At 38.7% G+C, this 20,758-nt stretch overlaps 1 protein-coding gene across 1 annotated transcript in view; it reads right to left on the bottom strand.

Annotated features, from left to right (window-relative positions):
• COL9A1 (collagen type IX alpha 1 chain) overlaps window positions 1-20,758 on the bottom strand; it is a 122,595-nt gene that overhangs the window by 74,555 nt on the left and 27,282 nt on the right. Inside the window, exons 6-14 of the mRNA XM_036768040.1 lie at window positions 19,035-19,112; window positions 17,873-17,893; window positions 16,586-16,660; window positions 15,949-15,984; window positions 15,759-15,821; window positions 5,140-5,193; window positions 4,814-4,849; window positions 672-695; window positions 238-291 (exon numbers count right to left, since the gene is read on the bottom strand). Coding sequence (XP_036623935.1) covers window positions 238-291; window positions 672-695; window positions 4,814-4,849; window positions 5,140-5,193; window positions 15,759-15,821; window positions 15,949-15,984; window positions 16,586-16,660; window positions 17,873-17,893; window positions 19,035-19,112 — 441 coding nt within the window. The remainder of the gene's footprint in view (window positions 1-237; window positions 292-671; window positions 696-4,813; window positions 4,850-5,139; window positions 5,194-15,758; window positions 15,822-15,948; window positions 15,985-16,585; window positions 16,661-17,872; window positions 17,894-19,034; window positions 19,113-20,758) is intronic.

The raw sequence follows: 20,758 nt of genomic DNA, 5'->3' as shown, positions 1-20,758 counted from the left end.
AAAGCATTGCTGAAACAATGAAAATAAGGATATGCTGGACCATATTTTGAAAAAAAGGCAGCAGACAAAAGCAGTGTCACTCCTATACCAAGAGCCCAGCACTATTATGAACTAAAGACAATACTTTGATATCAACAAGTTTGCAAGGAATCATGGATATTTATAATAATTTCTTCCTTATTGATATCTTCTAACAAGTCAACAAACATTTATTAAAAAGGAATTCATGATACTCACAGATGGCCCCACACGACCAAGCTCTCCAGGAAGTCCTGATGCACCAGGAGGTCCCTAAAGTCAATACATTAAAAGGAAATCAGTGATTTAAAAAATACTTTGTCAAATTGTGTTTAAAATCTGATATGTGACCTTGGCAGCTTGGTCTCCCAATGAGATAGTAACACATTTCATAAATGACCAACTACTCTATGTGGACCAGACATTTCATAAACTAATCTGAAAGCAAATTTCTACCCTGAGACACATAGCATAAGAGGATTGCCACAAAATGGGGAAATATTTACAGTCATCAGAAGAGAGGTTAGCAACAAGAATACTGCAAGGCAGAATATTATTTATGGAATAAAGTTAAATAGAGCAAAATATAGGACACTCTTTTATCTAATCTCACCTTTTCAAATAAGCTTAATGTTCTACAAAATGATACTTACAGGTGGTCCAGGAATACCACGACCCTGAAAAATGAAAATTTTGTTAGTCTTATATAATATAGTTTATCCATGTACATGTAAATAGACATATGGAGATATTTCTTAAAAATAAATTATAAGGAATACTACTGCACTATAAGAAATAAGCTGGTTAATTTTAGAAAAACATAGAAAGATTGGCATGAAATAATGAAGAGTTAAATGAGCAGAACCAAGTAGCAGCAATATTGTTCTAAGAACAACTTTGAATGACTAAGTTATTTTGAGTATTATAAATACTCAAACCAACTGCAAAGGACATATGAAGTAAGATGACACCCACACAGAAAAAGAACTGATAAATAGAAGTCTGTATATCATGGTTTTACACACACACACACACACACACACACACACACACACACTCACACACGCACGCACGCACGCACACACACACATGCACGCATTCACACATATATGCATATATGCACAAACATATTTATGCCTAATGGTAGCCTTTTTTAGGGCACGGTGGGGAGGGAGGGAAGAAGAAAAATAATGACAAGTGCACTAGCAGAAAATAAAAGAAAACTTAGAAGGAAGCACAGAGAAGAAGGGTAGCTTTGAAAACTATGCACAGCATTTATTATATGATGGTTTGTTTTTTTTTTTTTTAAAGCAAACAGTGTGAAATGGAAATTCGTGGTTTTCTATTGAGTCCTCTTTTTATGTCATGCTGTATGTATGGAAATATTCTTTTTTTCTGTTTTTTTGTATTTAAGGTCAAAATGAATAAAAAAATTTTTAAAAAAGAAATAAAGTATAAACCATACCACCAAAAATAGATATTATGCCCATGTTTTAAATTTTTTAAAAAATATGAAGTGAATTATTTGTCAAAGAAAGCCAAACAAGTCTTCATTTTTAAAAGATTTAGTTCTTAGAGTATTCCTAAGGGGATAAGCTATTCAATTAGATTTTTCTCCACAATATTTTATTGCAAAGACCAACAACGGTGTGGGTACTCCCTCTAATGACACAGATCATCACCACTTCTCATTTTGGAGATGATGTTTATGCGTTGTGGGTGATCAAAGCAGTTACCACCCTGCAGTCAATCACTCAACAAGGATTTATTAAGTGCTTTCTATGTGCCAAGAACTGTAGTTGCTAAGTGCAGTGGGGTCGTCCTTGGATGATACAAATGGCCTGTCATCTGTTGCCAGGACAGTACAAAAAATCTTTTTAGTACAATAGAACCTGCCAGAGCTTTAAGCTCAGTTGGCAAGAACCTGAGATCACCTGTACACCATAATGAGGCAGCAGAGGAGGACTTGAGAAGAATACTCAGCAAGATGTTCCTTTTAAAATGTTTTCTTTCTGTTTTGTAAATAAAGTCATACAATTTTGCTTACAGAATACTGGCAGCTCTATAATTCACATTCATAAGGGTGTCACATTTGATGATGATTTAAAATTCTATTTTTTCATGTTTTCAAATGCAATTTATCTTCATATAATTATGATTACAATATGAGATAGGATAGAAGCTGGATCTGTGCTTTCACTGGGATAGGTCAGAGATGTTTCAAACTAGCAGAACACAAGCAGTCTGCAAAACTCCACAGTGCTAGCAGAACCGGATTAAAATATAATTGGGAAATGTTAAACAAAATAAATTTTTAAAATGCAACACAACATAGATAATGTTAATTTGTGGTTTTCTGAGGGATATCTCTCCTTTTGAATTTGATACTACTCGATAGGAAACTCCCAAGTGATAAAACTCCCTCTATTAATGCAGGTCAGCATCTTCAATTTGCAGTCTCAGAAGGCTGACTAGAGTGCTGACAAATCTAGTGACTTGCAGGATCACACAGCCAGTATGTGTCAGAGGTGACCCTTGAACCCTGGTCTTCTCAGCTTTGAAGTCAGCTCTTTATCCATTATGCCCAGCTTTCACTTTTATAAACTTATGAATGCAGTGTGTTAGTTCCAAAGAGACTTGGGCTAAATAAAAAAAGTTTTCTATGCATTCATGAAGCAGAGAATAGTCATTTCTGTGCCTAAGAAGAGAGATCCACCCTTTTAAATAATTAGAAATTTATGCTGCAGACTCCTTTGGCCCCAGTAGTTATGAGAATTAAAAGTGCCCTGCCCCCACACACTTTGCCATACTGAATTTGATCTTAAAACAGGTCATGTTGTCTCTGTTCTGTGTTACTTAGATATTTTTGTCATAGTACTCTACCTAGAGCGCCATCCTCTTCCCTTCCCTTCTCAATCTAATCTTTTTCTCCTGGGATCTCTCCTGGTGCTGTACTCTTCTGTTCCTGATTCTTTTTCCTGCTACCTTTTACAAAGTATGGCGCAGTCCATTATAATGGCTACATTAGGAATCAAAGGACCTGAGCTCCATTCCTCACTGCACCACTGTACCAAGGTCAATATAACCATATGACCTTAAGCAAGATAGTTTCCTCATCTGCAAAATAAGGAAAGGGCAAGGGGAAAGGCCTGTCCCCTACCTGCCTCCTAGGGTTATTGTGAAGATCTAAATAAATGCAATAATGTGTATAAAAGGGTTTTGGAAACAATAAAATGTAAGACAAATGTAGGTGATTTTTGTTATGTGGGTTTCTCTTAAATCCTCATAACTGAAGCATCCAGTAAAGTCCCTAGGGATTCTGTTGGTGAAGGCTGTCTACACAAGCAATTAGGGGTTTTTTTAGTTTGTTTTTTTTTTTAATAGAGGAGGGACTTTTGGAGGAGTGTGTGTATTGGGATTTGGGAGAGTGGGAGGAGAGGATGGAGAGAAACTTTTGGAGGGGTATGTGGATTGTGATTGGGGGTGTGTGGTAGGGGATGGGAGGGACTCTTAGAGGGGTAGGTGAAGTGGAGGGGTGGAAGAGTGGCAGGGAGAAGGTAAGGTAACAGGGACAGGGTAAAAAGAGGCTGAAAAAGAAAATAGTGAGTAAAACAAGCAATTAGTTTGATAATTTTAACTGAATGGTCTAGTTATTCATTCCTTCATTCAGTCCCTTCATTAAGTGAATTTTTACTCAGTTACCATTATGCACGGGGCTAGATAATGAATCAATAATTGTTGAGACAGAGCAAAAGGTAAGCAATGAGTTTTCAAAAATGTTATTCATTAGATGTGCATTTGTAACAATGTTTATTGAAGTTACACTTATTTGCTCGTATTTCTTATACAGAACAACCAGATTTATATGATAAAAACCCGGAAATGATATGTTTTTCTAAAAAGAAAATAAAAGCATATTTGTTGACATACTGACTACTAGTCAGTGGTTTTCAAATTAACAAAGAGATTTGGATTTTACAAATTTTATAAATCAAGAAATTTGGTTGGAGAAAAAGTAGTACAAGTTATTTACTTCAGAAAATAATTGATAGTATATGAAAGTCTGATAGGAAAGTGAACAGATGCTAAGATATAACAGAGGAAGCTCAGAGAAAAGGGAAGAAGAATACAGAATTTAAAACTAAAAATAATAATTTGTGAACAATAGATGAGAAGTAGTTTGCCAGCTCATTCCTTCTATGAGGCACAGTTACAGTGATCTAGGCTGACGGCCTGGCCCCATCAGTAAATCTCAGCCTAATGGTACAATGCGGAAATGACAAGTCTGAGAACAGGATAAGAACTCCCAGGAAAACTGTTTTTCATTAGAGTTAAAACCAAGATGTAGGGAGGTTACCACAATTTATTCATGACTATTGGACCTCTGCTCTTGGTTTATCATGGGGTATGGTTTTTCTCTTGTGCAGCTATACAAGAATGATTTTCTTCCATAAGAAAAGATTGGATTTCCTAGAAAAGGAGCACTTAAGAAGACTGAATAGTAACCAATCAACCCCTGAATACTGTATTGTACATCTATGCACTTTATACTGCACATTTAAATTTCTCCAGAATTATTCCACTCACAGACAGAAGTAAAATCTCATTAGAATGAATTTCAGGGTGGTGTTCCACTTAATCCCATGCAATTAATTGCTATAGAATATTTATTTTACCAGTCAAAACTTTAACTATATTTCTATGTAAAATGTTTCACCAGGAATATCATAGAGGCAGAATTAAACATTATCAGGCTTTAAATTCATTCCTATAATTTTTAAAATATTGTACTTACTGGAAATCCACGTGATCCTGGGACCCCAGGTTCTCCCTAAAAACATAAAATAATTTCTTTTTATTTAGATTTTCCATACAATATGTACAAATGTGGATATGTGCAGATGTATTTGTTGTGTGGGAGTTGGTAGGTGTGTTGGGGAGTAAGGCTTGTCTATGTAAGATATGATGGCATCTTTATAAATGAAAAATCATTTGAGTGCTTTTCAAATACATTTCTTCCTCAATAGGATTATTTCCATTATTTGAAAACTACTAAACTGAAATACTTAAGGAAATTTTCCAAAGAATGAATCTTAAACATTTAATAAAAGGTTAACTTACTTTTTGTCCTCTTGGACCAACTGGACCAGGTGATCCATCAGGTCCTGTCAAGCCCTTACAAAATGATACATGTAATGTTAATGTTATTTCATATAATTCTTTGGTAAATTGCTATGCAAGTAATTCTATTTAAATGAATTAAATATTGTTATGATGTTTCCAAATTAATAGTACAAATAGCTTCACAGAAATACGACTCCATATTTTATTCAAAGAATAGCAAATTCTAATGACTTTTGCCTGTTTATGGACTGTGAAATTATCTATTAATAAGTTTTGATTCGACAAGGACATTGTGACCAATTCAATCTTTTGTCTTCTATATTCAAAAAAATTCTTTCTGGTCCAGTGTACTAGTTTATCACAATGCTCAACACATAAGCTATATTTTGTTGCTTCCCTGTATCTCCACATTGTAAATATTATCATGGATTATTCATTATGACATAAAAGCTTTCATAATTAAGTATGGTCCCATGCAGAATATACATGCTTGTCTTGGCTCCACCATTCAACTAGCAACTGTACTTTATTTTCTCTATTTGTAAAATGGAAATGATATTTGAACACTTGCCATCTCCCTACTCACAATAATGTTTTGAGTTTAATGAAATGTTTCAAAAATATTTTTAGCTCCTCAGAAGAGATTCTATAAATTGCTGTCATTACCACATAGAAATCTGGTGCATTTACCACCTTTCATTTGTGCTAAATAAAATGTAATTGCATTCTAGACAGAACATTCATGGTTCAAGGGATATATAAGAGTCTCAAAAGTAATGCTTGAGTACATTTATTTATCCTTTTGGTTGTAATGTATCATTCACGCCAGAGTCTACATTCCTTTCATTGGTGGAAGGTGACTGGATGTTGAGTCAGATCCTGACTCTGTCATTAACCAGCTGTACAAACTAAGGCAAGGAACTTCTCACTGGACCTCAGTTTCTTCGTGTGTAAAAAGAGGAGATGTACTAGATTTCCTCTAAGGTTTTTTCAACTCTAAATCCTGTGAAATGTGAATACACATATTCACATGCTATTAATTCACATTCTCATGCTCAACATATCCTGTTTGGATTCAGAGCTTAAACCTATTGTTATGAAATTCTACGTATGTACTATGATTTTTAGATACCTCATCATCATCCCAGATTCCTTGTACTGAGGAGCATTATGGTATAATGGAGAGAAGACTAGATCCAAAGTCAAGAAAGAACTGAGTTCAAATCCCACCATTAACACCTACTTGTGTGATCACAAATTACTCAACCTGTCTGAGTCTCAGTACCCTGATCTGTAAAATGTAGATGAAAATAATACCAAAGCAACTTGTCCAGAGGGCTATTATGAGAGTCAAATGAGATAATAGCTAGCTAGCACTTATACAGAACTTTAAAGTTTGCAAAAACACTTTACTAGTTTTATCTTTACCAACCATGGGAGGTAGGTGCTATTATAATCTCCATTTTACAGATGAAGAAACTGAGGCAGACAAAGTGTTTTTTAAGTGACTTGCCCAAGGTCACACAGTTGGTAAGTGCCTGAGAACAGGTTTGAACTAGGGTCTTTTTGACACCAGATCCAGCATTCTATATGTATTTAGATACATAAAGCACTTTGTAAACTATAAGATATTTATACAAATGAAAATTGTTATTCTTTACTTCAGTTAATTCTTGATTATTGAAGTATAGCTGAATTTAGAAAAACATGGTCAATTATGTGTCTGTCTAAATTTCTATATTTGGCATGGCATTTAAAATTTAGTTTAGTGTTTTCCATTTTTCGACTTTATTTTTATTCATTCATAGTTATTGGTTGGCAAATAAGATAAAACAATTGTAACAATTTTGACTTAGTAAAAAACTAACGAGCAAATAATATATTCTGAGAATCGTCTATTATCCAGTTTCTAACAGAATTTATTAAGCAACATTAACTTGGGAGTCAGGTGGTAGTGTAAGAGAACCCTTGAAAAGCCTGAAAGCAATACCTAAATAGAAGATCATTAAGAAGAAAAAAAAAACTTTAAACCTTTCATGTTCTCTGCCTAAAGGCATGGAGGAGGGTGCTTTTATATTAATTCGTTTTGAAATTTATTTCATTGCTTGTTACTTTATACTTCTCCACAGCAATTAATTTTCTGTAATAATCACGTAGATAAAGGAAATGAAAAGGGAAAGACTTGAGTTCATAAAGTTAATTACTGGACATTTACCAAAGGGGAGAAAAATCAGACAAGCAGAACAGCAAGAATTTTTGACAAGCTTTCTTTGATTTTTTTAAGCTCTGTAATCTAATTACAAGATTATAATTTGGCAAGAGGATAAATGGCCACTTGCTGAGTTCTATTATAACATCAAAACTGCTATCTTAATTTTACCCAAATAAATCATACTTTTCTTGAGAATGCATGTGTAAAATAAGATATATTTTATAATCCAGGGACCAAATATGGCTGGTACAAGAATGTCACTCATTCTAACTTACCTATAAGCATAGTCCTATGTATAAATATTGTAAAACCAATAGAGGTGAATTCTCAAAGACGCAACCCTTTCACCTGTTAGTGGATGCTTGCTGAAACGCTCATAAAAGAAATAATGAAGCTATAATAATTGTTCTGAGTACCACGTTAGACTATTATTGAGTCAGTCTCGGGTTGATACACAGTAGCGAGAGAAAGCATTGGAGAAGCAGTCTCACAAAGGTAAAAGGCAGAAGTTTTCTGAGAAATACATCATTCTTATAAAAGGGGAAGTTCCCCACATGGTTAGTCAGAGGTCTAACTATTATACCTCTTAAATAGCATGAAAATATATTACAGGAATGGACATTTCTGGAACTATAACTTTACTCAGGATCAAAATGGAATTTTTAAAAAGAGGCCCAGAAAAGCTATGCAAAGTCAGTCTGTAATTCAAGACCAGAATTTGGCAAAATACAACCTAGAGTGAATCCCCACAAGTCTCTCCCCACCCCATTCCAGAGTAAATTAGGTTGGTCCTTGTTAAGACCACATCTTCATACCCTGGAGTCATCTTTTGCTCAGCTATCTAACATGTATACGTAGAGAATAAACAAATGCCTTGAAAAAGTGACTGAAACTGAAAGATCTATGTTAGAACAAAGATTATTTCTATATATCCCTACCATGGGAAAGTAAGAGTTGACACATATCTCTATATTCTAAAGCTTGAAATATAAATATGTGTTGCGTGCATACACACAGACACATATATGTGTAAAATAGAAATCTCTCTCTCTCTCTCTCTCACACACACACACACACACACACACACACACACACACACACACACGCATGCATGCACGCACTTGATATTTGTATCCCCAGCACCTAGTACAGTGCCTGGCACATTGTAAGTCAAGTCAACAAGCATTTATTAAGCACTTACTGTGTTTCAGACACTCTCCTAAGTGCTGGAGACAAAAAGAAATGCAAAAACCATCCCGCTCTCAAAGAGCTCACAATCAAATGACAGAGACAACATACAAACAGCTATGTACAAACAAGATATATACAGAATAAGACGAAGATAATCTCAGAGGGAACACACTAAGATTAAAGAGGAATGGGAAAAGCTTCCTGTAGAAGGTGAACTTTAGAGGTTGTGGTTGTATATGGTTTGTCCTTCACTCTCAAAGAGGCCCGTGATATCAGGAAGATGATGACATAACTTGCAAATGAATTGAATTTGAGTGAGGGAGGGCAGGACTTCAGAGAAGATTTGTGGAAAGCCAAAGATGGAGATGAGTAGGGAGAGAGCTCGAAGAATGAGGCACAGCCAGTGAAAATGGCCTGGGGTCAAGGAGATGGAGTGTTGTGTTGAGGAACAGCAAGGAAGTCAATGACACTGGATCAAATAGTATATGGAGGATAATGACTTGTAAGAAGAGTGGAAAAGCAGGAATGGGCAAGGTTATAAAGGGGTTTAAAAGTGAAACGGTTTTATATTTTATCTTGGAGGCAACGGGGAGCTTTGACAAATGCTTTTTGATCAATGAGTTGATTTCTTCCTGCTCTCTTTTAATTTTTACTCTTCTGTTTTTTCTTATTTTCATTGCTGCTTCTTTTGGAAAAGGTGATTTTGTGTTGCTTTCTTCTCTCTTTGGTTTGGAGAAAAACTGATACCTTCTCTGCTTCCCATAATATGTGCGCGGTTTACTATTATATCATTAAAGCAAAGTTGCTAATGAAAAGTAGTTATCTGGTTAAGTAAATTCCCATTTTGATTTTCAGTGCATATTTGTCTTTGAACTGAACTGTCCCCAGTGGTCTCCTGAATGAGATCCATAATCACTTGAAAAAATTCAGTTGAAATATCCACAAAAGAAAAAGTCCGTTGTCCAGACTATAATATACAGTCAAGCCCATAGAGTTGATCCATCAGCACCTATATCTTCAAGAGACACTAAGGATAGATGTTGAATTGGACCCAGAACATCATAGGAAGAAGACATTGGTCTGGATGGACTCTGGAAAATAGAGCTATACTTCGAATGACCCCAAGCTTCTCTCTGAAATAAAAGCCCATCTTTTTAACATGAATATTCTTCCAAAGGTGCCATATACCTGTATATCATGGAATAATACTACAATACCCTAAAAATGAAAGTTGTGCATCAACCAAAGGACAATGGGAAGGCTCATGCTAGTTCTGAGTGGGCCGCCTTGTGACCAACAAAGAATTGTGCAGGACAAGCAGCATAAAGGATATAATCATAGGAGAATGACCAGAAAAAGAGGTAAACCAGGCATGTAACGACAGCAGGGAATAGGAGATAAGGTGGTAGGGTAGAAAGAGCACTGACTCTGGAGTCAGAGGAGCTAGATTCAAATCCCACCTCTCATGCCAAAAAAATTGTGTCCTGAGGCAACCTCCTTGAGTTTCAATTTCCTTCTCTATAAAGTGAAAGGGAGGAACTAAATGAACTCTGAATGAACTCTTATAACTCCAGATCAATGATCTTCTTTAGAGGACAGCACATATATGACATGAACACACACAATGTCAAGAAATCTAGGGGAAACTACTTAGTGCATTGGATAGCCTCCCAGAAGAGGATTTTGGAGAAGGCATAGAAAAGAGTTACATGAACTAAGAAGGAATGGATGGATAGATCTGCACCATTGGAGGAATAACCGACATCAATGAGATCACAGCTATGTCTACACGTCAAAGTAGGATTAATATATACATATATGTTAATTCTGTATGCTGAATAAATTTACATCCTAGTTTTCAAAGAAAAACCTAAGAGAGTATGAGTCATTGGTATGAACTGCCAAGATGTCCTTTTGCTGAAGTTAAAAGATCCCAAGATCACAAACTTGGTTGACTGTACATATAAAAGCATCTATCCATAAAAAGAGTCTCCCTAATGGATCTAATTAAAGTACATTATCCTTGATGTGGTGGCTTTGGTTTTCAAGAAATTAAGATGTAATCAGATACAGATATTTACAGCTTACAATTCATTTCAATTTAGATTCTCCATGGGGTCAGAGAATTTAGCAATGGAAGAACCTTAAAGATTGACAATTACAATCTAGCTCAGAAGAGGTTGGAAGGTTTATGCCATAGATAGATAGGTACTGTGGCATTATGGGTTCAAATGCCAGAATTGTAACTTACTACTCGTGGGAGCTTAGTTATTTTACATCTCTGGGCCTCAGTTCTGTCATCTAAAAATGAGAGAGGCAACTTGGACAAGATGGTCTCTACAGTCTTTTCCAGTTCAATATTCTATATTTCTTTGATTTTTCTTGCTCCCATCTGATTTTTAACTCTTACCATAAACTTTCCAAATCCTACACATAACTTATGACCCTAAGTAGTTACTACCTACCAGTCACACTATTTGTACATATGTACAAGGATTCAGAGTAAGTCTTGCCTGTCAAGGAGTCTGTAGCTTATGTGTACAACCAGCAAGGACTTTGTAACACACATCTCTTGTACTACTAAAAAGAAAAGATTGTCTAGAATCCAAGCACTCTCAATCCAAACTGAATTCTAATCATACCTGCTTCAGAGGGATGTTATGAAGGAGACTGAAATAATTATATATATACATATATATATGTATGTATGTATATATATATATCCCAAGAAAGACATTATATTTATGTACATGCATATGTGTGTATATATATGGACATGTGTGTATATATGTATATACATATATATGTCTTTTGGGGGAGTTTGCACAATTTTTTAAATATAATAATGTATGTAATATTGTATGTTGTTATAATAATACATATATTAAATATTATATGTCATATAATAGCACCTACCAAAAATAAATCATTCAATCAGCAATATAATTCCATGAATCTCAAATACTCAGTTAATGATAAAGAATTAGCATTCCCTACTTACAAAATAAAAATGGAAGTAGAGAGAGGTCGATCAATCCATCTGAACCATTCTAACATTTCAACTTCAACAGATTTGCTATTTCATCAATTTGGATAGATCCTTCACTGATATAGATAACAACATGCTTTTGTATGTAATTTCATACATTGCTGTGCTTCCCCCACTCAATGTGGATAGTCCCTTCACTGACACAGATCACAACCCCTCCATACCTTTATAGATGGTTTCATACACTGCTGTGACCCCCTCCAAATTTATCACTTGGTGGCCAACATTTTACCCCCGAGTCTTTCCAGACTTGAGTAGGTTGGAGCTCAGACTGACAACGCCTTTCTAGTTTGAAGCAACATGCCAGGGTTGTGCTATGTTGGTGTGACCTTCAAGAACTCAAAACCACCTCAGAGTTCCAAAGAGGCAATAGGATTTACATATATGTAGTACTTTTATAAATCTCAAATGAGATAATATTTGTAAAGCAGCTTAGCATATGATAGGCACTGAATGAATGCTTACTCTCTCCCCATTCAAAAGTCTGCAAAGCATTTTACATGCATGATGTTATCTGACAACCTGATGTTTGCCCCTCATTTCAAATCCCCAGTATGTGCTTAGACTCTTCCATGACCGTCACTAGCTACAATGTCCATCAGCATTCTGCTTTGCTAACTTGTGTTTTCCCCCCAAATTTTCAATTAATAAAGAAGAAATACATAACTCAAGTTCATTATCCAAGGGCCATTTGCCGTTCTCCCTCTCTAGTAAGGATAAAAGAATAAAGAGGAAAGCGTGGCAGAAATCATGCTTAAGGAGGTAATTTCTTGAATTCATAGGATCTCAGAGACAAAGCCAGAAAGGAGGAACCTTAGAGGCCATCTAGACCAACCCCTTCAATTTACACAGGAGGAATATCAAAGGTTCAGAGAGGTCAAGTGATTTGCCAATGGCCACATAGGCAGTAACAGAGGCAAGCTTTGAACCGTGGTTTTTTGATTCCACATCTAACGCTCTTCCCACTGTCCTGTGCTGCTATTGTGGTTCTTCATTCTTGAAGAGGATCTATGACATGAGGAGGGTGATGTCTTGACTTGCAAGGGAATTGGATCTAAGCAAGGAAGGGCTATGCAAAGTCATCAGCCTCACTCTCTCCAAAGTCAGTGGAGTCCAGTGGCAAGACATAGGTCAGGACAACTGGCAATAGCCCTAGATACAGTGGGAGACCTTGGTTTTTATAAGCTAGGTCTCACTTTCTGTAGTATGCTATTAAACTTGGAAACGGGTTATGGTGAAGCTATAGGCTCCTTTCCCTGTAAGAATAAAAATGATCTTCAACTGCCTGGGAAGAGTTTGAGTTTAGCCACACCAGAAAGTATAGGGAATAGATTAGATGATTTCTGGTGACTTTTTAATTAGTGTTCTTTAAAAGCCATCTTATCTTGTATAATGCTCATTTTAAAAAAAAAAGAGAGCAAAGAGGATGAAGAAAGAAGGAAACTTTTTTTTCTTAAATTATCTTTGCATCAGAAGAGAAAACATTCTACATAGAAATCATTTGTTACACTAAGCAACGGGGTTAGTAGCTTTAGTGGTCTCGTGCTGACTACCCTTTCATTTTATTATGGGACCACAGTTCAGTATATAGTGTATCATTATGTGTCAAAGCAGGAGCTGAAATCAAATTAACTATATAGTCTGAGTTTATATTACCCAAAGACTAATATAACATTCCTTTCTCCAATCCTAAGGTTCTCACAATGCCACCACTTTGCATTCATAAAAAGCATTCAATAAAACATTTTAACATGTGATGGGAGCCAGCCCACCAAAGCATTATTTATCACTGTTACTGACTGTTAGGGAAGATCTTGTTTAATTAAATGTTTTAACTCTCAGGGAAAACTAGCTGCAGCTTGTCTGAAAGCTGAAATCAAAACAAATTGTGTCTATCTTCAGAGGTTCTTGAAGATTGAAAATCACCTTTTTAATCTAGAGTTTTTAAAGACAAGTGGAGGACTATTAACAGCAGTACTTCCTAAAATGAATTATCAGGAGGTAAGAGGGACAGGAAAGCATTTACCATCCCCAGCAGTCATGCGGTGGCAAGAAATAGATCATTTAATCAACAAGCATCTACTTAGCAGCTACTACATTCATGTGCTGTCCTAGGCACCGGACACTTCTGGGGCTCAGGTATCCTCATGGACCCAAAAGTTAGGTAGGTGGCACAGCAGATGGAGTTTTGGACTTGGAGTCAGGAAGACCTGAGTTCAAATTCTGAGGTACTTACTTGGCTAAGTGACCCAGGGCAAGTCACTTAACCTAGGTGTGCCTCAGTTTCAACACCTGCAAAATGAGGATAATAACAGCACCTACCTCACAAAATTTTGAGAATCAGATGAAGTATTTGTAAAGAACTTTGAAAAATTTAAAGTGCTGTATAAATGCTACCTAATATTATTGTTAACTAAAAGCACTTCTACTTGCATCTGAAATTTACTTTGGCTTGGATCCTCCAGGACCTGGGAATCAGTCTTTGCAGGTAGATATAGGATAGTTTTGTTAGTTCCTAGTTTTATATGGAACTCAGTTCTGTCTAGGTCGTGTCAAGTTTCATCAATGATTATATTCAGGAGAATAATATGTAAGGGAGTGTCTTCTTGGTTTATTTTGGGTTTCCTTTTCATTTCATGGTACTGGCTCTTCCCAAGGTAGAAGGAGGGGGGAAAGGCAAGGAAGAGAGAAAAAGAGCTGGCCCCTTACTAAGGAAGATGTGGGTTCAAGTGCTGCCTCCGATGTATACTGACTATATGACCACGGGCAGGTTCTTTAAATTTCACAGGTATAAGAATGTATCCTTAAGAAAAGTCCCTCTGCCAATGTAGTTCAGCACCTTCTCCTGAAATTAGAGTCTTAGAGAGTTGCCTGGGACCCTGAGGTTAAATGACTTACTCAAAGTCATCCAAATAGAATTGGAGCCAGGTATTCCTAAATGCAAAGTTGGTTCTCTAACCATTATGCCTCGTAAATATTATTAGGATACTACTATTCCTCTTCTTAAAGAGGATTTATGACTGGCTCCAATCTCTAAGGCTTCTTCCTACCTTCCTGCAAGGGATCTGCAATAATAACTCAGCTTTTCTTTCTCCCTCCATCATCTTCTTCTGCCCAGAAACCAAAGCCATGGATCTCATTGGAAAGCCAGGAAACTAACTAGACCTGACTGGAGCTCAATATTGTCTTGTCCTCCTTCAGAATGGTGTAAATACCAAGCCTTAGTCAGAAGAATTACTCTGGACTTAAACTGGAATTAGCAGACCTGGTCTCAAACTTTCTAGGTGTAACTTGGGGAAGTCTCTTAATCCCCTTAGCCTCGGTTTCCTCAACGGCAAAAACTAGAAAAGGGGGAAAATGCTACTTATACCACTGATCTCATTGGGTGTCTATCAGGAAAGTGCTTTTTAAACCATAAAGAGTTTGTGTAAAACACAAATATGAGTTGCTATCCTCTATTCTTAGGGACATTATTTTATCTAAACTTTTTTTACATCTCCCCCAGTTCTTAGCCTTTTGCTGTGGTAATAGGAACTTAAGAAAAATAGGAAAAGGGAAGGAAGGAAGGAGGAAGAAAGAAAAGAAGAGAAAAGAAAAGAAAGGAAAAGAAAAAACAAGACAACCTTTAGCAACACCGGATGGTGAGGCTGAGTCCCAAAAATGTTCAAGATGCTGATTTAAACATCCCCTTCCCCAGGTAGCAATGAAAAAAGGCCTCACACCCCAACCCATGCACACTTCCCTGCCTCAGACTAGTCAGTTGGAGAATCACTGGACAATTGATTGGGCATTGAGTGGGGTAAAAGAGGAAGCAAAGTTAGTTCAGTAAGAGAGAGACAAGGCACCTCTGTGTTCCTCTTTTTGCAGAAGAGGAAAAAAGGCCAAACTGTTCTGAGATTCTCCACAATTCCTTCTCTGTTTCTAAGGGGCGGAAATACCAGCACAGGCTGAGTCCACTTTCCAGGGATGCTCCAGTTTTCCCCACACTCAGCCCAGAGCTGTCAAAAAGCCGTCTGCAACGTAGCCAACTAAAGCCAGGCACAAGGGGGCATTCAAAGCCTCGCCATGAATTAGCTCTCAGTGGTCCCACCTCCTTCAACCTCCAACCCAACTCCAGCCCACCCTTCTGCAACTTCTACCCCAAGTCAGTAACTATGTACTCACATCTGCGCCTGGTGTGCCTGGTAAGCCCGGAGCTCCTGGTTTTCCTGGGTCTCCGTTGGGACCCTGAGGGAGTGGAGGAAAGAAGAAGAAAAGAGAGATATTCTCAAGATGAGGCACTTTTCAAAATAGTAGAGCTTCAAGGTCTTTTTAAAGGGAAAGGAAGAGGCAGTGATTGAGATCATTCACTTACCGGGGGACCTGGGGGACCCTTTGGACCTCGATCACCCTAGACCAAGAGAAAAAATGGAGAGAGGTTTCATTAAGTGACCTGGGGCACTGTCCAAATCCAGATTGCACACGATTTCAAGGAAACGGGTTGTCCAGGGACATGGAGTGGGAAGAGATAATGTGGATGGAACACAGTACAAATAAGACTAGGGGTGGGGGAATGTGACACCTTCTCCCATAGAAATGCCCCTTGTGAGGCAGAAATTTATCCATCACCACCAGCAGCCCAAAAGCATATACACACAAGAGGGCGCACAGAACAAACTTGACTCTGTCCAGTCCGTACCAGCAGACCAGTATTGCAGCTAGTTGTTTCTTACTGATGGATCACGAATAAAGCCAGGGTGATGAGGGAGGCGGGGGGGGGGGGGGGGGGGGGGGGGGGGGGGGGGGGGGGGGGGGGTGCGGGGGAAGGTTAAATTTGGTTTGTTTTGCTTGGAGAAGTTTAGGAGTAACAACCCGTGGACCCATCCTACAGCCTTTCAGTTACAGAATCCTCTGGGAGGTGATTAAGGAAGGGAAGGACCAGGGAAGGGAGTCCTGATGGTCTCCTGGCCACAGAATGGGGCAACCTCCCCCACGCCAGAGAAGACACTTACGTCAATACCATCGATGCCTGGAACTCCTGGGGGACCGGGAGGACCAGGAGGCCCTTGAGGACCCGGGGGACCTCTCTAGTGAAGGAGGGTACACAAAGAACAATTTAGAGAATTGAGCACCTTGGTACATACCCCCACCTCCACACTTGCCTCCCAACCAAGCCAGCCCAACTTGAAGCCCACAGGAGCCTCTGAGTCCTAAGGCAAACCCTGGGCTCCAGGACAGCTGAGTACCAGGCTCCTTACAGGTTACCTGACTGGTTATTCACCACATTTTAAAAGCAATGTTCTGGGCGGAGTCGCTACCTAGTTGGGTCTTCCACAGCAAGTGATCTGGACTCAGGATAAATGAGTCTTGAGTTACCATCTAAGGGTTGTGTGTTGAATGAACGTGCAATGAATCCTACCTCTTTTACATCATTTTCAAATGAAAAAGGAAGGGCTCATTGATATCTGACCTTAATCAAAAACTGATTGTGTGTTTGAGTTAAAATTCTCTAACCAGATTCTAAAAAAATCTCCACAATAAGGACAAAAGCTCAGATCAACCTATAACCTTTGTCTTGCAAACTGAATTTATTTTAATCCTGTTCTTTGATTATACAGTGTAGAATGGGGGAGGAAACTACTGCTAACGGAAAGATAAAGTTAAGGGAGTAAGCTAGGAAATACAGTCTCCAGGGAACTTGGAGAAATTCTGCCTTGCCTTGAAAACTGCATTTGGCTTCACAGTGGAGTGGTACTTTTTATATCTAGCAAAACAAGGTTAGCTTATACAGGAACTGTGTACATATGTAGCTATAAAGTAGAAATATTAAAAGCATGGGGTGGGGGGAGGTTTTTGCTGTGATTAATAAAAACCTCCTAACTACACTTGGTCAAAGCAAATTCTGTTTTCATGATTTCAGAGCTCCATCTGCCAGGCAGGTTACAATGGGAGCTTTGTAAGTGAAACCTCAAACCTTCACTACCCTCACCCACCCCCATCCCCCATCCCCAGTAGAAGAGGAGGGAGTAGACAGTTAGGCTAGAGCTAGAGTCTGCAGGAAGATGCCTTTAAGACTTGGCTGCCCAGTGTCAGCCTTAGATCTTTCAAAGCTCCCTCTCTTTACCTCTTACCTTGAACTGAAAGGAGGGGACTCTAACCTCAGTTCCTTTTTTAGAGCCAGATGTCCTACATTTGCACTTAGGGAATCTGCTTCATAACTCTGATGAGCCGTAATATAATTTAAATTAAAAAAACAACAACTATGCACTCATGCAATACCACCAACTTCTTTCCTGAACCTCTAGGGTTTCCTGTGAGGGCTATCTGCCTGACTTGCAGCTGGCTCAGAGGATACTGAGTCCTCCCCTGCCCTAGCACAAACCACAAAAGCTACAGGACTGGTGACTGCAGCAACAGCTGAGTTTGATGGAAGGAGAGGAGATGATCCCTAGCCTTGGACCAGCTATGAGGGACATCCTCTGGTACTCTTCTCCATTTTGCACTTATCAGGGCTCATCAGGTCTTCCAGATCACCTTCCTTTTAATTTTTTAGTTTTCAAAGCAGAACAAAACAATACCCACATGCCTAGTGACCAAACTTACCTCCCCATTGCTCAGGCTTGGCTGCAGAAGAAAGATATGAGAAAGTAAGAAATTGATTAGACAAGTCACACAAGAACTTACTTGAGCCAGGCACAAGCAAAGAAAGTGCAGAAAGACCCAAAAACGGAAGGGCCCTTGGTCCTGGGCAGCAATAGCCATGTTCACCACCTCTCTGGCTAATCCACGGGCTACACTGTCCTCCCTCTTGCCCCTGCTGGATTTTTAGACCCACAAGACACACACAGTGGCCCCCATCGGCACCCTAACTTGCCACCCCTACCCACAGGTCTGCAAAGCAAAAGGCCCGGGACACCAACAGCAAAGGTAAATCAGTAGCTGGAGGCGTCTATTTCTTCTGTTTATGAATGATCCTGGAGGAGGGTCACCAGGATTGGAGGAAACCTGGAGACTGGGGCGAGGCAGGATAGAATGACAACAGTCCCCTTTAACCCTTTCTGCAGAGGCAGCCTCAGGTTGGAGCAATTCCATAAATGGCCCTCCCAGTCTTGGCATCTATGTCCTCACCACAGCTGCCCTAAGCATTCAGTTTTACCTTCAGCTTTAATGAAAATGACAAGCGAAGCCTACCAGGGATAAGCTTTAAGAAAAAAATGGCACACAAAGGGAATATTCTGTGCATTTGGACAGATTTGCTGGGCATTCAGAAGAAAACACCAAAATGCCAGCCAGGGGTTATGTCAAAGTGGTTCCTGAAAGACAGGCTGGGGGTTGGAGTTTGAGCTTTCTGTATGACCTTAATTGGATCAGGTGGATAAAGATATGTAGCTAACTTTTTAAGGGAGAGCAGCAACCAGAAAGGTAAAGAGGAGAAGGAAGAGGAAAGTGCCCTAGCTTTACCCGGACTGGAAGTTCATGGCAAGTTTCTCTTCTGGGTCTCAGAGGGTCACAATGAATCAGCAACCACTGGAGCTCGAACTAGAAAAAGACAGAACAAAGTTCAGCTCCTTTCTGAACAGAAACATGTGTGCATGAGCATCACTAAAACCCTATTATGATCATTGTTTCACTTAAAGCTCAGTGCCCAGCAGGCCACCTCCTATGCGAAGCCGTCCCTGAGCTTCTAGTTCCTCCCCATTAAATTTGACTTGTCTTTACTTTGTATGTGGATACAGTTAGATGTGTACATGCTGATTCCTGTATAGAAGGGAAGCTCCTTGAGGGCAGGGACTGTTTTCACTCTTATTTTTACATCCAGCAGTTACTGTAGTACCTGACATACCGTAGGTGCCAGTAAAATGCTAGTTGGCTAACTGATTTTATCTCCAGGGCCTAAGGCAGCATTGATAAATATTCTTTAAATGATTATAATACTTATCACACAGAGGCAAACTTGGGTTCTCAAAGACTATACCACTGCAAAGCATCTTTGGCAGGTCCTACCTAAGTGGAAAGACTGTAGACCTAGAAAGAGACTATGAAGACCAGTCCAGGTACAGTTATCCCTTCCACATCAGACTTTCCCCATAGTGGTTTTGATATACTTCAGGTTGGCATAAGAAATTAAATGGGAATTTTGGGAGAGTTTTGCAGAAGCTGCAGACAATGAGGAGGCCAGCAGATAATGCAGAAAAAGTTTACAAACTCAGAAATGCAGAATATATGGTATTATATAACATCAAACATATTTTATCTTTTAATAGCAGAATAATTCAGATTTCTTCTCTGGTGCAAAGGGAGAGCCAAAAAATTTTACATGGATTTTCCAGATCGTGGGGCCGCTGCTCCTCTAACCTCCTCAATGGGGAAGGGATAAATGTAAATTCATTGAGAATCAGCAACTGAAGGTCAGTCACCATGTGAGGAACATAGAGTCAGGAAGACCTGAGTTCAAATCCAGCCTCAGACACTAACTGTATGATCCTGGGCAAGTCACTTAACCTCTGTTTACCTTAATCCAGTGGAGAAGGAAATGGCAAATCGTAACTTTGCCAAGAAAATCCCACGGACAGTACTGGTGTGCTATGGTCCATGGGATCATATGTTTGTCTGTGTTTGTTTATCTGTGTATATCTCCAGCACCTTGCACATTGTTTTGCACATAGTAGAGACTTGACATGTGTTTGTTGAATTGAATTGAGGAGGAAAGAAGTTAAAAGCAGGGAGTGAGAACAGTAATGGGAAGAATGCTGAGATCTGACCCAGAAAAGCATTAAAGCAGTAAAGGGGCAGGGGGCGGGGGGAGGTAGAGATTTGAGGGTCACCAGAAAAACCTATAGAAAGCTTTTATCATCCTCAACTGTATTTTTTGTGAGGAAGTTGCTTCAGAGACACTTCAATCCAGATAAATTGGTGTTACTGAGTAAATAAATTCTATTTGTACTTGGAAGCCTTCTGGCAAACCACCAGATCATAAATCCAGACACATTAGGCCTTTTTCTTCCATTCAAGGGTGATATTTCCCCCTCTAAAAATCGATATTATTAGACCTGCTAAATCTAGAGAGGGGTTAAATTACTGTCTTATTACATCTGGGAAGATATACTGGGTTATATGACTGGATGTCAGGGTGTGTGGGCAGACAAAAATCAAAGAACAGAATGTCTGTGGTCCTTCACTCATGC

This window comes from Trichosurus vulpecula, chromosome 7 (genome assembly GCF_011100635.1).
Source record: "Trichosurus vulpecula isolate mTriVul1 chromosome 7, mTriVul1.pri, whole genome shotgun sequence".
NCBI lineage: Eukaryota > Metazoa > Chordata > Mammalia > Diprotodontia > Phalangeridae > Trichosurus > Trichosurus vulpecula.
The sequence above is the reverse complement of the archived record's forward strand: the minus strand, read 5'-3'. Positions and strand labels throughout refer to the sequence as shown.